This window comes from Pteropus medius, unplaced genomic scaffold (assembly GCF_902729225.1).
Source record: "Pteropus medius unplaced genomic scaffold, Ma_sr-lr_union100, whole genome shotgun sequence".
NCBI lineage: Eukaryota > Metazoa > Chordata > Mammalia > Chiroptera > Pteropodidae > Pteropus > Pteropus medius.
This window is the reverse complement of record NW_024354875.1, coordinates 30,001,599-30,015,382: the sequence shown is the minus strand read 5'-3', so window position 1 is coordinate 30,015,382 and position 13,784 is coordinate 30,001,599. Positions and strand designations below refer to the sequence as shown.

General features: G+C 38.7%; 1 protein-coding gene across 5 annotated transcripts in view; it reads right to left on the bottom strand.

Moving 5' to 3' along the window:
• Positions 1 to 13,784, bottom strand: part of NOSTRIN (nitric oxide synthase trafficking) — a 55,548-nt gene that overhangs the window by 40,815 nt on the left and 949 nt on the right. For 3 of the 5 annotated variants that reach the window (XM_039855340.1, XM_039855337.1, XM_039855336.1), the window contains exon 2: positions 7,735 to 7,820. In XM_039855340.1, the coding sequence (XP_039711274.1) occupies positions 7,735 to 7,811 (77 nt within the window). In that variant the 5' untranslated portion in view covers positions 7,812 to 7,820. Of the gene's footprint in view, positions 1 to 7,734; positions 7,821 to 7,944; positions 8,047 to 11,296; positions 11,318 to 11,367; positions 11,704 to 13,784 lie in introns of those variants that run through there. The other 2 variants (XM_039855339.1, XM_039855338.1) reach the window with 2 other exon arrangements.

Genomic DNA, 13,784 nt, shown 5'->3' with positions numbered 1-13,784 from the left:
TCATCTGGGGGAAAAGTTGCACTTTGGCTGCAAAAAAACAGAGAGGGCCCTGCTCACTTTTAAGTTATTGCTCTTCTGTGTTGAACCTGGCCATCCTCACTCCTGAGCCCCAGTATTTCTGCTGGCTTTTTGCTTGAGTGTAGTCAGAAACCAGCTTAAAAAGATTCAATTTCCACACAGCATTTCTTGCTTTGGCAGGTTACTCTTTATTTACAAGTACCTTAGAAATCTGCGGCAGGGCAGATAAGTATTTTATAGGTTGATATATAGTTTAAAAATTCTGTGATAACTCCCATCAGGTAGGCACACTTACTCTATCCATTTCATAGAGAGGAACAGCAAGGCACAGAGAGTTCAGTCATAACTTGCTCGAAGTCATCCATGAAGAAGTGACATAGCTGGGATTCAAACCTGGGTAGTCTGGCTAGAGAAACTCCCTGCTTAGCTGCTCCAGTCTCCTACCCCTGAAACTGTGAGGAAGAGTCTACAGATGGAGAATTGCTGAGGAAGTCAAAGGTAAGTACTTTTAAAAATCGATGCCACCTCTCACTTTGTAGTTAATTGCAGTGTTCTGAATCATCACCATTCCTGGTGGCTTCGCAGCCTAGACAGAATCCACAGTGGCCTCAGTGCAGACAGAATGATTTTCCCGTGGTCTCTTCTCAAAGCAGCTGTGTAAGGCGTGTTCCCACACAAGGAGGAGGAGGTATTAAGGGTCTGGAAAGTGGGAAGGGAGGGGGCTGTAATATCAACTGTCACCAATGTAGCCCTCTGAGGCCCACTGAGTTGGCCATGGCCTCTCTGAACCGCACTATTGTACCTTTTGTCTCTCCACCTTCAATATAGTAGTGACTCTAAAGGGTTTTAGAACCAGCATTAGAATCGACCAAGCAAAGTAGGCTGTAATCATCAGCTCTTGCATTTTAAACCCTAATGACCATTTCAGTATCTTCAGCAGATTACCCCTGAAGTTAGAAGGAAATGAAATGAAATAGGGTTGGGAGGATGGGTGTGGGTACATGGGGAGTGGAACACTCTCTCTGGACTTCCTTTCTGGCAATTTTGCCTACAAATAAAAAGTTTCCAGGCCTTTGGCCCTGAATAGCCTTTATTTTAACAGAGGTTAATGGCTATATTCCTCCCCAGAGAAAATCACTCTAAGAAGTCATGTTCCAGCTGGCAAGTATAGAGAGAACTGCCACTTTTATAAGTCTCAGTGTTTGTAAATTGGAACAAACACTGTGGCTTGTCTGTGTTTATGGTCTAATAAAGCAGTATGTTTATATATCCTTTCAGAATTCTCGCTAAACAGAAATGAAATAACTTTGGTGTTTTCCCAAGGCAGAGGTGGCAATGTGCACCCCCACATGTACTGGTTTCTTTTCCGTCCTTTGAAGGGAGCTGCTTTATCATGGTTTTTGGCCTAAAAGCCATCATATGCAAAGGGAGATGAGAGAGGTAGAGCTAATCTAAAACTGAGACCTGAAATTTTCACTGCTTCATTAAAATAATCAGAAACATGCTTGTAAAAACATTGTACTTAACGTTCTATCCTTGTAGCTACCATATCTAATAGGAGATGAGATTCCTTCTCTAAGCAACTGTCTCGGCACATGTGAAATTGATGATATATATATCTTTTGATGGGCAGCCCAATCTCAGAATATTCCAGCGAGTCTTATAGATCCTGGACCAGGGAAATGGCATGCACTGACTTTTAATCAATTTATATTCCAATTTTCTCTCAATATGTGGAGGCAGGTAAATAAATTTTCATTAGTAATAATAAAGACCAACCAATAAGTTAAAGACCAACATTTATGTTAGAATTTAAAATAAATTATACTTTTGAAAGAAAGAAGAGATGGAAAATATGTGGATTCAATATTTTAGGTAGAGCACAAATTGTACTCTAAGAATATAAATGACCATGTAATCAATTTTAGACTATTCTCTAATAAAATTAAGATTCGAAAAAGTGGTAAAAAAAACAACAGAACAAAACTGTAGCTGGCTCCTGTGTCTATAAGGAATTAATTAAACAGGACTAAGTCTCTCTTATGCTTGAAAACAGCAGGTGACAGAGCCCTTCCTTCATTATGAATTAAGGAGAAATTTTAGTAATCAGAAAATCTGTTTGTTAATATCATCCCCCATCTCTGGCCTTCTACTTTCGACCAGCAACAGCTTCTGGTTTGGAGCCTGGAATGCTGTCATTTTCCACCAAAATTTTATCAGTTTGCCTTTTGAAAGACAATCACAAGCTTGTCTCACAAATAAGGCATATTTAAAAGTTGGTTAATAGCAATTTGAAAGACATTTTTACTTGGAAGCTCAGTTATTCAAGGGGCTTGGTTCTCTGGCTAGCCCACAACACCCACTTCATCATTACTGAATGCCTTAATTCTGGTTCCTGAGAATAGTATGAAAGAAAGTGAAATGGGAAGATGAGGCCAGGAGGACACTCATCTTGAGTGTCCAGTATGAAAGTGCCACGGGGTCACTGCTCACTTCTGGCCAAGGGAATATATAGCTATAGTGGCTCTAGACGTCATATCTTCTGTGTCTGCTAATTCCTGAACTGAGTGAGTTTGGGGTGGGATGGAAGTGTTGTCGGGGAGAGATCAGTTATAATGGACAACAAGGGTGTTTTTCAAAACTTTTTAGCTGAAAAACAAAATTTTATACAGAATCCCACTATATTGTATATATACTATGTGCTGATTAAGTGGGAGCAGGAGAGAAGAGGGAGCCTGAGTTCTGCCCACTTGTCCTCCTCCTCACCCTTTGAAGTGGCCCCCTGAGTACTCCCCACAGACCCCTGGTAGTTTTTCAAACTACCAGGTTTGAAAAACCCTGGGCTTGATGACCACTGATGTCCCTTCCGATAGAGGAACCTAAGACTCTGTAAGGGAGTTGGACCAGGACCCCCTGAGCATGTTGGGACTTCCATAGCAGTGCCCCAAATTGCCCATGTGGAAGATGCCCTTACACAAAGCCTGGATTAAGCTGTGTTTCATCTCATCCATATTCCCATCTGTAAATTAGGAATGGTTAAGAATACGTTTCTATTGCACTGGATGGTGAGAATAAAAGTAAAAGAGACTAAATATAAGACACATCTAACACAGTGGCTGATCTATAGATTGTGCTGGATAAATGGTCTCTTCTGTAATTTTATTATTCTTTTCTAGCTTTTGTTCAAAATAAGATTCTTTATTAATAAATTTCTAAAATAAGAAATTTATTCATATACTGTATGAATAAATTTCTTTGACACACTCGTCTATTGCTCTTCAGAAATAACTTAAACTTCTTAAAAGTTATGAGTCACTCATACATTAATGTCTTTATTCACTCAGTGAACATCTATTGACTTCCTCCTCTGTGCCAGGCTCTGTGCTTGTCACATGGTGTAGAAAGACCCTCAAGGAGTTCAGTCTCCAGTGGAGGAGATAGACAAGTGAACAGAGAATAACAATATATGGCGATAAGAGCTGTAACAGAGGGAAGCACTAGCTCTGTACATTTATGAAGCGCACTTTTTTGAGAGTGGGGAGTAGAGTCAAGTAAGACTCACCAGAGTGAGATGACTAAATCTTGAAGAACACATTGAATGGAGCCTGGCAACGTAGGTGAAGAAGCATCTACCAGGCAGAAAATATAGCCTGCACAAATGCAGAGACCCATGATGAGCGGTAGAAGTGGGTGGGAGGGGTGACAAGGACCCATGGGAGGGTGACTGCAAGTTGTTCAGTAAGATGGGGAGGGGCAGGGGTCATGGGGAGATAGAAATAAGCTTAATGTGAAGGCAGGGCCCAGATCTCTTTTATAAAATATTATGAAGGCTGAATGTTACACTAAAGTCATGGGAGTCTTTGAAGAATCTACACTGCATCATGGCCATAGCATACAAGATGCATTAGAGACAGGGGCAGGGCCTTGGCCAGCACCCTAGTCGAGGCAGCTTTCCTTGGATTAGAAAAAGATCCTCTGAAGGGACACAGCTCTGAGCCAGGATGCAAGGCTCCAGGGTGGAGAATGGTTTTGATTTCTGCCTTTACTCAGCCCCTCAGCCAGGTAAGTGCGTTTGTGTAGTGTACGAATTGCACAGCTGCAAAGAAGTACCCCTAGACAGAAGAACAAGTTAAGAGATTTTTGCCAGAACAATGGCAGAGGCCATAAAACAAAAAGAAAGCTGTAAGTATAAGAGGTGTTAGAAGAGAGAACAATGAAGACTTGGTTATGAATTGAGATAGAAGGAGGGATCATAGGTGTCTCCCAGGTATTGGGCTTGATTGGGTAGGTAGTGGTCCCAGTCACCATGGTAAAAAAAAATCCAGAAAGAGTACCAGCTTTGGGTAAAAACTAATAAACTCTACTTTGAGTAGGACAACCTTATGATTCCCTGGGATACCCAAGTGGAAATGTTCAGTAGAATGACTGTTGTATATTTCATTTGAAGTACAGGTAAGATACATTTCCTAGTAATATAAGTGTGGGAGTTATCAATATGCAAAAAAGAGCTGAAGCTGTGGTAGTTAAGATCACACGGGCAATGGGTAGAATAGAAAGGGTGAGGATTTATCAAATAATTCATTTAAATAATTTTATTCCTTTGTTGACAGCATCTGCAGTGGATCATGGATAGAACAATGACCAACTACGCTTTCTTCTTTTTCTTTTCTTTTTTTTCTTTCTTCTCTTTGTCCAGAGCAGTGGTATTTTCCATTTGAAAACCTGATCTTAAGTTTACTTATAGACGAACAATTGATTTTTCCCTTCAAACACTGTTTAAACATTAGCTATGAGGGTGCAGAGAACCAAACACTCATAAATAGTCTCTGGGAATGTGCCTTTGTCTTGTAAAATCTGATCTGTAATTGTGTTAATATGAACCTGATGACTTTCTCATTAGGCGTCTTAGGAGATGTGTGTCTAGCTAAATCTGAGTTGCTACTGAAAACAAGGAAGCTGAAGTGCTAATTGGATAAAAGAAGTTAAGCATGACCACGAACTGCAGAATTTCCAGAAAAAAATGGTGTTTCAATGACAACCGCATTTTTCTATCGCCGCCAATTAAAACAAATACAAGAAGGCAGCTAAGCTCGCGAATGAAACAGTCTCTGAACTCCCAGCTTGATGTGATGCTGTCTCTTGCAGCTGTGCACTAATATGGAACTGCTGAACAGAGCCACATTCCAAAGACAGTAAAGAAAGACCTGTTCTAAAAATGAAGCTGTAATCGTAAGGAAATAAACCCTTAACCTTCTTTCATCATTTATTCATTCAATCTACAACTATTTACTGAGTGTATTTTATGTGGCAGTTACCCTTAATTTGAAGAAGCCCTGTATGCTGCCTCACTATATCTTTCATTATGCTGGCCACTGAATTTGCCTTCATAATTTTCTACGTCATAACTCTCAGTAAAAGTGCCTCCTATATGTTTTCCAAGATGGTTTCTTTTAAAGAGTCCTGGCTTTTCAGGTATTTTTCTAGTAAAAGGGAAAAGTATCACCAATTCATATGTAATAAGCTCACCATCTTATGAGGAAAATAAGCCCAGCACTCATGTCTGGATAGCTGATGAGAAACAGCTTTTTCTCTTTTGTATATCTAGGGAAATAATTACTGAATCTAAAGAATGGGAAGAATAAAGGTAAGAGTAATATCAGCTGTGTTGTGACCACTCATTCTTTTGGCGTGGTTATGATGTCATCTCAGTTCAAATACAGTAGGAAGAAGTCACTGGAGTGGGAAAGAAATGACCCAACCCTAGCAAATGAAGTGGCCTCTGTCCTTGCCAGCTGACATGCAGAAATATCATTTAAAAAAACACAATGTGTCACATATTCATAGATTAATAGAGAGTTTGTGTTTCTCAGAAAGCAGTTCTCTCAAAATACCGACTCAGTGTGAATAAACATCCTTCAGGCTAACTAGATCAAACGGCTGAGCACAGGGAGGAAAGCTTAAAGCTCTAGTGTGAGGAGACATTGCCAAGTGCACATGTATCAGAAAGGAATATGAAGGGACTCAAAAATGGCATTTCGGTTCAGGGGAAATGACTTAGTTGTACAAGGTAAATTTTACAAAAGGTTCAGGAAAGCATCTATTGCATGAATGACCTAATATCTAGCATAATTGTTTTAGTCTAGGTAAAATACTAGATCATCTTTTCAAATTCATGCTATGCAGTTTTCATCCCAGAGATGTGCATGTAATTTGCTAACCAGTAGTATTTTTTAGATTTTCAAATTCTAAATTCTGTTCCATTAGGAGATGAAACCATGAAAGAAGTTATCATTAACTACCCAAGTGTTTCTCTTTCATTGGAGCTAGTTTGTCTCTCTGGAATGTGTGGGTGGAGGGTTTTGCACATGAATAGATCTGAGACAGATGGACACAGGTAAGAAAGAAGGTTCTGACTGCTTTTTAAGTAGATAGGTCTTTGGCAGGGTGGAGATGCAGAGTGACCTGGACAAAGCAGTTTTGGAGCAGTGATTCCTCCAAATTTATTCAGTTCATTGTTGAGTCTGTTTGTCAGGCATTATTTGTCACCTGACCTCTGTCTTTACAACTCTCTACCAGGCACTAATTTTGAACAGGGGGACACCAAACAATCAAGGCTCAGATGGCTAACAATGTGCATAGATTCTTCTTGATCCGCAGGGGTTGAATTTGTGTAATGGTTAAGGTCTTATTTTAAATAATTTCCTTGGAGACTCATAAACATACTTTCTTATAGAAGAAATTCTCGCCCAGATTGGTCCTCCCTTTTTCTCTCATTGAGTCAAAGCAGCTTGGCTACTAAGACAGAAGTAACTTCTTAGTTAATTTTTTTTTTCTTTTTGACTTCCTCTGATAAATCTGGTTATTTTCTTTATAAAATCCTGTTTGAGCTCTTCTGTATCTTCCCTAGGCCTCATTCATTGGTCCTAAAGCTGATGTTCTTTTTTGCTCTTGACCTACTAATGCAGTATATAATTGGCCCACGTGTCTTTGTTCTTATGGCACACATGCAATAATATACATTTGAAAGGGCTTACACTAAAAGAATAGACAATTTCTTTTGAAGGTTTCTTTAGAGTTGTTTATTACGGAGCTGTCTAGATGTAAGAAAACTATTAATGGCCAAATTTAGTCCTTGGCATTTCTAATTTTAAGCAGAAATTTTTGTAACTTCTTGAGTGAGTTAAGTGTGCTCATTTCAGCACAGTGAACAGCTTTACACATGATCAGATCTAGTATTAAGAGATGATACTGAAATGGCGACTTTTCTTTCATCCATCCCATCATTCATAGAACATTTACTGAAGATGTTAAAAGGCTCAGCATACAGAGGTGAGTAAGAGACAGCCAGCCCCCTACCTCGTAGGGGAAACAGATATATCAACTAATAATTGCCATCGGTTTGAGAAGCACAACAATGGTGTATACATCAAGCAAAGTGGTACACCCCAGGAGGGAGTGATAAACTCAGCCTGAGGAATGAGAAGAGACTTGACTGAACCTTCCCAAGCAGAATTACTTCCTGCTGTCTCCTGATTTTTATGGTACCCGAGTGACAAATGTGCAACAGAGAAGAATCACTTTTCAAACCAATCTCTCAAGTACCACAATATAACACTGTGTTCTGGAAAGTAGGACAGCTTGTCATCACTCCTCCAGTCATATAGCTGGCTGCAACTAAAGAGGAAAAACTGCTTATGGCAAACACACATTGTGTACCTTTGCTGAAGAATGGATGTGACCTGCTTGCAGAAATTCTCTCCATTTTGAGAAAACTCCTTTAGGTTCTTGTACATTTGATTATACTGAAAAAGAAAAGAGGCACAGAAGGATTATGAACACTTCCAAAGATAGAGCTTCCACAAATTCAAGATGCTGCTGCAATGCTGACTGTCGTTGTAAATGATCGTGCAGCTATGGGATGCATACCTTTCGGATGAGTTCTTAAAATAAAGATCAAGTCTCTTCTGCCTGGGTACGAAAGATCTTGGAGAACTTTCCAAAAATGAAGCTTGTCTTTCTGTTTCTCCCCTAGGCCAAATGCAAATAATTTAGCAGTGAGGGGCACTTGAAGCCTGGCTTCCTGTTGCTCCTATTGTTCACAGGAAGGTTAAAAGTACATTCTGAAATATACTGAGGAATCAATCATTTTGTGTCTCTCTCGTAAACTCCAGAATAATATTCCTAGGCCTCATGACAAACCCTAAAGCGTTAAAGTGTTATACGCTTTATATAACATTATATATAAAGTTAACATTATATATAAAGATATGTTAGTGAATATTTGCTAATAAAATTCGTCCTAGTCTCCTCTACATCTCATTTAAGTCTAATAATAAGAATGTTATAATGAGTTGAACATTTTGATTGAACCAAACCTTTCTAAATTTATAAACAAACTTTTTATAAATTATTTATGTTTGAATTTAGCCCACAGATACCAGAATTCCAAAAGAAAGTTTTTGTCATTTGATTTAGAACTCCACAATGTCATGAGAATAAAACCACTATGTGGCAACCAAGCTGCCTCATTTTTATTTCCGTAAAAATAACTTGTCATCTATGAATGGTATGATACTATAAAGCTTCCTTCCTTCCCTTACGGATGCAATAGTGAAGTTTTAGTAAGCATTTTTAAATTGTTTAGTTTTTTGTTTAATTCTCTGTTAACTAAACATTTTCACTAAATCCCACCAAGCCTTTCATTTTCTTTCTGTAACACCAAATAACATCCCACAAAACACACCTAGGTATCTTGAGAAGGAAATAGATAAATGTATATCAGGGTACCTGACTCTGGAATAAAGTCGTTTTTCAGCCTCTCTCACCCTGACATGTAACCATGTGACTAATACCTCCCAAGGAGGCATAGATGAAAGATTTTTGTTCGGGACCAGTGAAGGTTTCTTCCTCCTCTTTCCTAATACCTGAACTTAGAAATGATGACTGATGCCAGAAAGTGGTCTTGAGGGTAGACCCCATGAGCCAAGATCATAGAGCAGAAAGAGAAAAAAAGCCTGGATCTCTGCAGGCCCTGGAGGCCACCACACAAGACCTCAACTCTCTACTTGTAGGCTTATTTTAGAGTGAGAGAAATGCAACAATAGGGATTTTTTTTAAAGCCACTCATTTTAAGTTCTTAAAATATGCAGCTGCACATAGTTCTAAATCATATATAGTCTTAAAACTTTTTAAATTATTAAACATTTTAATATTTTATAAAATAATAATGATACAGAAAATAATAATGATACACACTATGTACTCACTACCTAAATTATAGAGATAAAACACTTTGCTTGTGCCCTCGCTTTAGAGAACTATTTTTTTCCTTTCATAATTTCTTTGGCTATACTTGGACATTTTTCTTCCATATGAGCATATCTAATTACAATTTTAAAAATTCCCTGTTGGGATTCTAATAAGAGTTGCAATGCATATATATATATCATTTGGGGAAAATTGACTTTTTGAGGGTATTTAGACTTTCCATCTAAGGACATAGTAAGTCTTTTCATTCATTCAAATCTTATTTAATGTCCAATAAAATTTTTTTATTTTCTTTATAGGTCCTATAACTTTCTTATTTGATTTATTTAGAAATAGCTCACAGTATTAAGTTGTGTATTTTTTTAAATGTAATGTCCTATCTGCTTCTCTGTCCAGCCCACAGCAAAGTAGAAACGAACACATCCCTGCCCACCTTCCCCCACCCCTGCCCCCCAAATACCAGGTGGGCATGCACAAGAGAGAAGGATTTGGATGCATGCTTGTAGACTGAATTTTTCTGCTCTGCAACCCTCTGGGCCAGGTGTGGGAGAATACAAAGCAAAGAGATAGATTGGAGGGATGGGAGCATGCAGAGCAAGAGTGAGAAGAACCTCCTATCTAAAGAACTAAGAGCTAGGGGAGGGATCTGAGATGAGTTGTCCCAGGGGACGGCCCCCACCAGCCCCCCATCACTTGAAGACAGTCTGCATCCTACAGTCCTGGGGCCAGAATACCAGACTCAGGTACCACTTGTGAGGATGCGGGCCTGTGGGGAAACCTTGCCTCTAACCAAAGTGGAAATGAACAGAACCCCTTGAGAATTTTTCTGTGCTAGGCTGCTTTTCTCATACTTATCAAGCCATCAAAACTCTCCAAGACACATTTATAAACAAAAATAACTATCTCCAAGGGACTAGTTCTAGGAGACCAGACAGCCCTGAAAGTTTATAAACCAGTGATTTAAAACTCAATTGCCTTTCAGGGGGAGTGGGAGAGCCTGTGGCAAAGGGGAGAAAGCCATCTTCCCTGAAGGCATTCAAATTCAAAGGAAGAGTCTGCTCAAACAAAGCGCTCCACTTGACCCTGAGCTGCCAGTTTTAGATTTTAGAAGATAATTTCCCATTATTTAATAGACTAGTACTTCTCAAGTTTTCTCACATCATGGCACACCTACAAAATAATATTTATACCGGGGCAGTGTTGCAAATGGACAAAATCGTTCCAAGCAGAGAGAACTGACCTATGAGTTCTGTTCTTCAGCCATACCCTGCCCATTCCAGGGCTGAGGGGAGTTGTCTCAGATACACCTAATCAATTCTTCAAATTCCAGTGTGCACAGGCACATAAGAGTCTGGAAGCTCCTCAATATACCACACTGTTAATTTAATAATCAGATCAGAGCAGGATGAACTGCTTATATCAATAGAGAGGATCTTTACTGGACTCACCAACAAACCCTGATAATTGATGCCAAACCGAGATAAAGGTGGCATCAAAATAAAGGAGTAGCTAAGAATACTCTATTATTTCAGCTTAACCCCTTCTTTAGAAACAATGATTTTGTCCTTTTCATCATGTATCATCTACTCAGAGTTGAAGACAAAAGCTATGTAAAGCAGACTTGCATAAATATTGAAGCAGAACCCAGAGACCGTCTTGTCCAGTGTGCGTATGTATATGGGTGTGATCGGAAAATCTTGGAACGTATCTGCTTTGAGGGGATGAAATCTCTTGGCCTCGGCTTTGACTCTCCTTCTATCCCATCTCCCTTCCCACCCAACTCTCATTCACCTGAGAGGCCTCTGATGAAATTCAGTGGAGCATAGTTTGGAAACCACTGAAGTACAATCCCCCTGTTTACAATTAAGGCCCAAAGAGAACCTCATAGTTAGACAGAATGGTGATTAAAAATGTTAGGTGAGCAAATCAATTAGAGAACCTATCAGAAATAAATATATTATAAATGGCTATTCAGTATAATTAAAGTCAGTTTTCTCAGAATGATAGTTACCTTTAAGTGTTATAAGCAGTACTGGGCAGAAACATTTTTCTAATGGCTGAATGAGAAAAATCTGTGGATACCAGTTGGCTTCTTAATGTCATTGAACTGCACAAGAAGGGTTCATTCAAAGTTATATCATAGGTAAAATTTTTGGTTTTCTTTTTCCACCATTGAGCTGTTGAATATCCCACCCCTACCAAATATTCCAAAAAGAACCTGCTATTGATCTTACATCTCCATATGAATTTATATTAGCATGTTGCTTCTCCCTGGGGTCATTAATTACCAGGAAAAAACATTATGAGGTTTTTTTTCCCCCCTGATAAATGATTTCAGGCTAGTGGTGGAATATTTGGGATCTTTCTGAGCCCCTAAAAAAAAAAAATCCTTTCACATGGACAACTGGTATCCACAGATTTTTCTCATTCAGCCATTAGAAAATGTTTCTGCCCAGTACTTGAAAGAAAATTCTGTAGTAAAAATATTGTCATTACAAAAAAAAAAAAAACCCAGTAATCTAGACAACTGGCACATGAAATGATTAGACAGATGACTTATAAACAATATAAAATGCACTATGTGAAACTTGGCCTAGCTACTCTTTCTGGTTTTCCACAATTTGAATGATTAAGGAGATTAAATTTAGCTATTCTAGGAAAATCTATTTTTATTCTAGGTGCGAATATGAGAAGATTTTTTTTTTTTTTGATAATGATGATCCTCATAATGTTAAATAAACAATGACATTCCACTTAAATTTAATTACATAAGCTTTTGCTGGATGCCTTTCACATGCCAGGCACTGTGCTATGAATTTCCTGCGAAATAATATTTCGGAGCACTATTTCTCTAACTAAAAGATTACTTATGTTCATTAAGCATCTGTGTAATGTTTGGGATCCCATGGCAGGTTGTCGTAGATTATGAGATATAGAACATTAAAGAACAAGTCTACTTTATCCTCTCCTCTTGTTACTTTACAAGTGAGGAAACAGAAGCCCAGGAAATGTGCAGTGGCATGTCACACATGTCACTGATGCACACCAGGAATGCTGCGAGCCACAGAACATCCACGCCAGGCCCAGCCTGTCTCCTTATCTCTGCAGTACCAGAATCCCTCAGGAGGTGTGAAACCTTGCACCAGCATCTTTTGTAAATTCATGCAATCCACCGATTTCCATGCATGGATCCACAGGAGTAGACCAGGTTAAGAACTGTAGCTAAGCTAAGGCTTTATGAATTAATTGTGTTCTGTGTAACCCTAGGGACTCATGAAATGGGACATTTTGCAGGTGGTTTAAACTTTGGTTTCCTTTATAAAACTAACGAAGTGTTTCATGAAACATTTGTTTAACGTCCACTCCCTTGTTTTATTTTGTTCCCAAACTGCAGCCTCCTCTTCACATAGCATTGTTCTCCCAGCACAAACTAGGACTGCAGCAGGAAATCCAGTTGAACACTTGATGAAGATGAAAACAATTGCAAATGAGTAAAAGTTCCCCAACTTGAGGGGTTTAGAAACCTGGCTGACGGGATATCTGCCTCCTCCTGACTCTGAGACTGCCTTTGGTGGCTCTGGGCCCGTAGAGATGGCCTTCGAGGTTGTGAACAAGGGTAGGAGTCCTTGAGGGTGATGATTTGGCATAGGGAAAAGAACACTTCAACCTGTCAGGGAAGGAGCATTAAAATGACACACAAATGTGGTTGCCTTGGGGCTGCTCTAAAGAAAATATTTCTCCCAGCTCCTGATCTGAAGGCAAACTTGGAAAAGGATGTTAGGTTTTCGGTTCATTTTTTAAAACACTTAATTGGGCCTACGTTGTCCTCTCTTCTGTCTCACCCTTCCTTTGGTCTCGATCGTCTTTGGTGACTGTTGGTGCCAGTTTTTGCCTGCACTTATTTTGTCTCTGTCCCACTCAACCACCAAAATACCAAATGGTTGACATTGAGAAAGAAGTTAAAATTTTAGAAGGGAGAAAATGCAAGGGGTGAAAAATAAACAAACAGCAAATCAACAAATGATAAGATACTTTTTAAATAAAAGTTGTCCGTGCTTGCCAATAGAGAGAAGATTGGCTGGAGGGAATTAAAGTGGGAAGAGTTTCTTTCTTAAAATCTCTATATAACCATATTGTTGAAAAATTTTTTTTTTACATTAGACACTTTTATTTAATTTTTTGTATTTAAAAAGTAAAAGTAGGCAGAACCTCCTACTGTGTTGTCATTATCATTACTAACCATTATGACTTCATCTTATTTATTTCAACTGATTCATGAATTTATTTGGTAGAATAGCAGTTACAGGTCTTTTCTAACTAAGCTTGTGTTCTTTGCATCTCTTGAAATTTTTCTTTATGGTTTTATTGCTATCCCCATTTCTCTGCTTTTCCATTGTTTTTTTTTTTAATAAAATATTTGAAAGATATTTGCTTCTGTTGTCACCTATTTTAGCTTCTTGGCACCATTTATTAGGAAAACACACTGACAGTTTTTGATT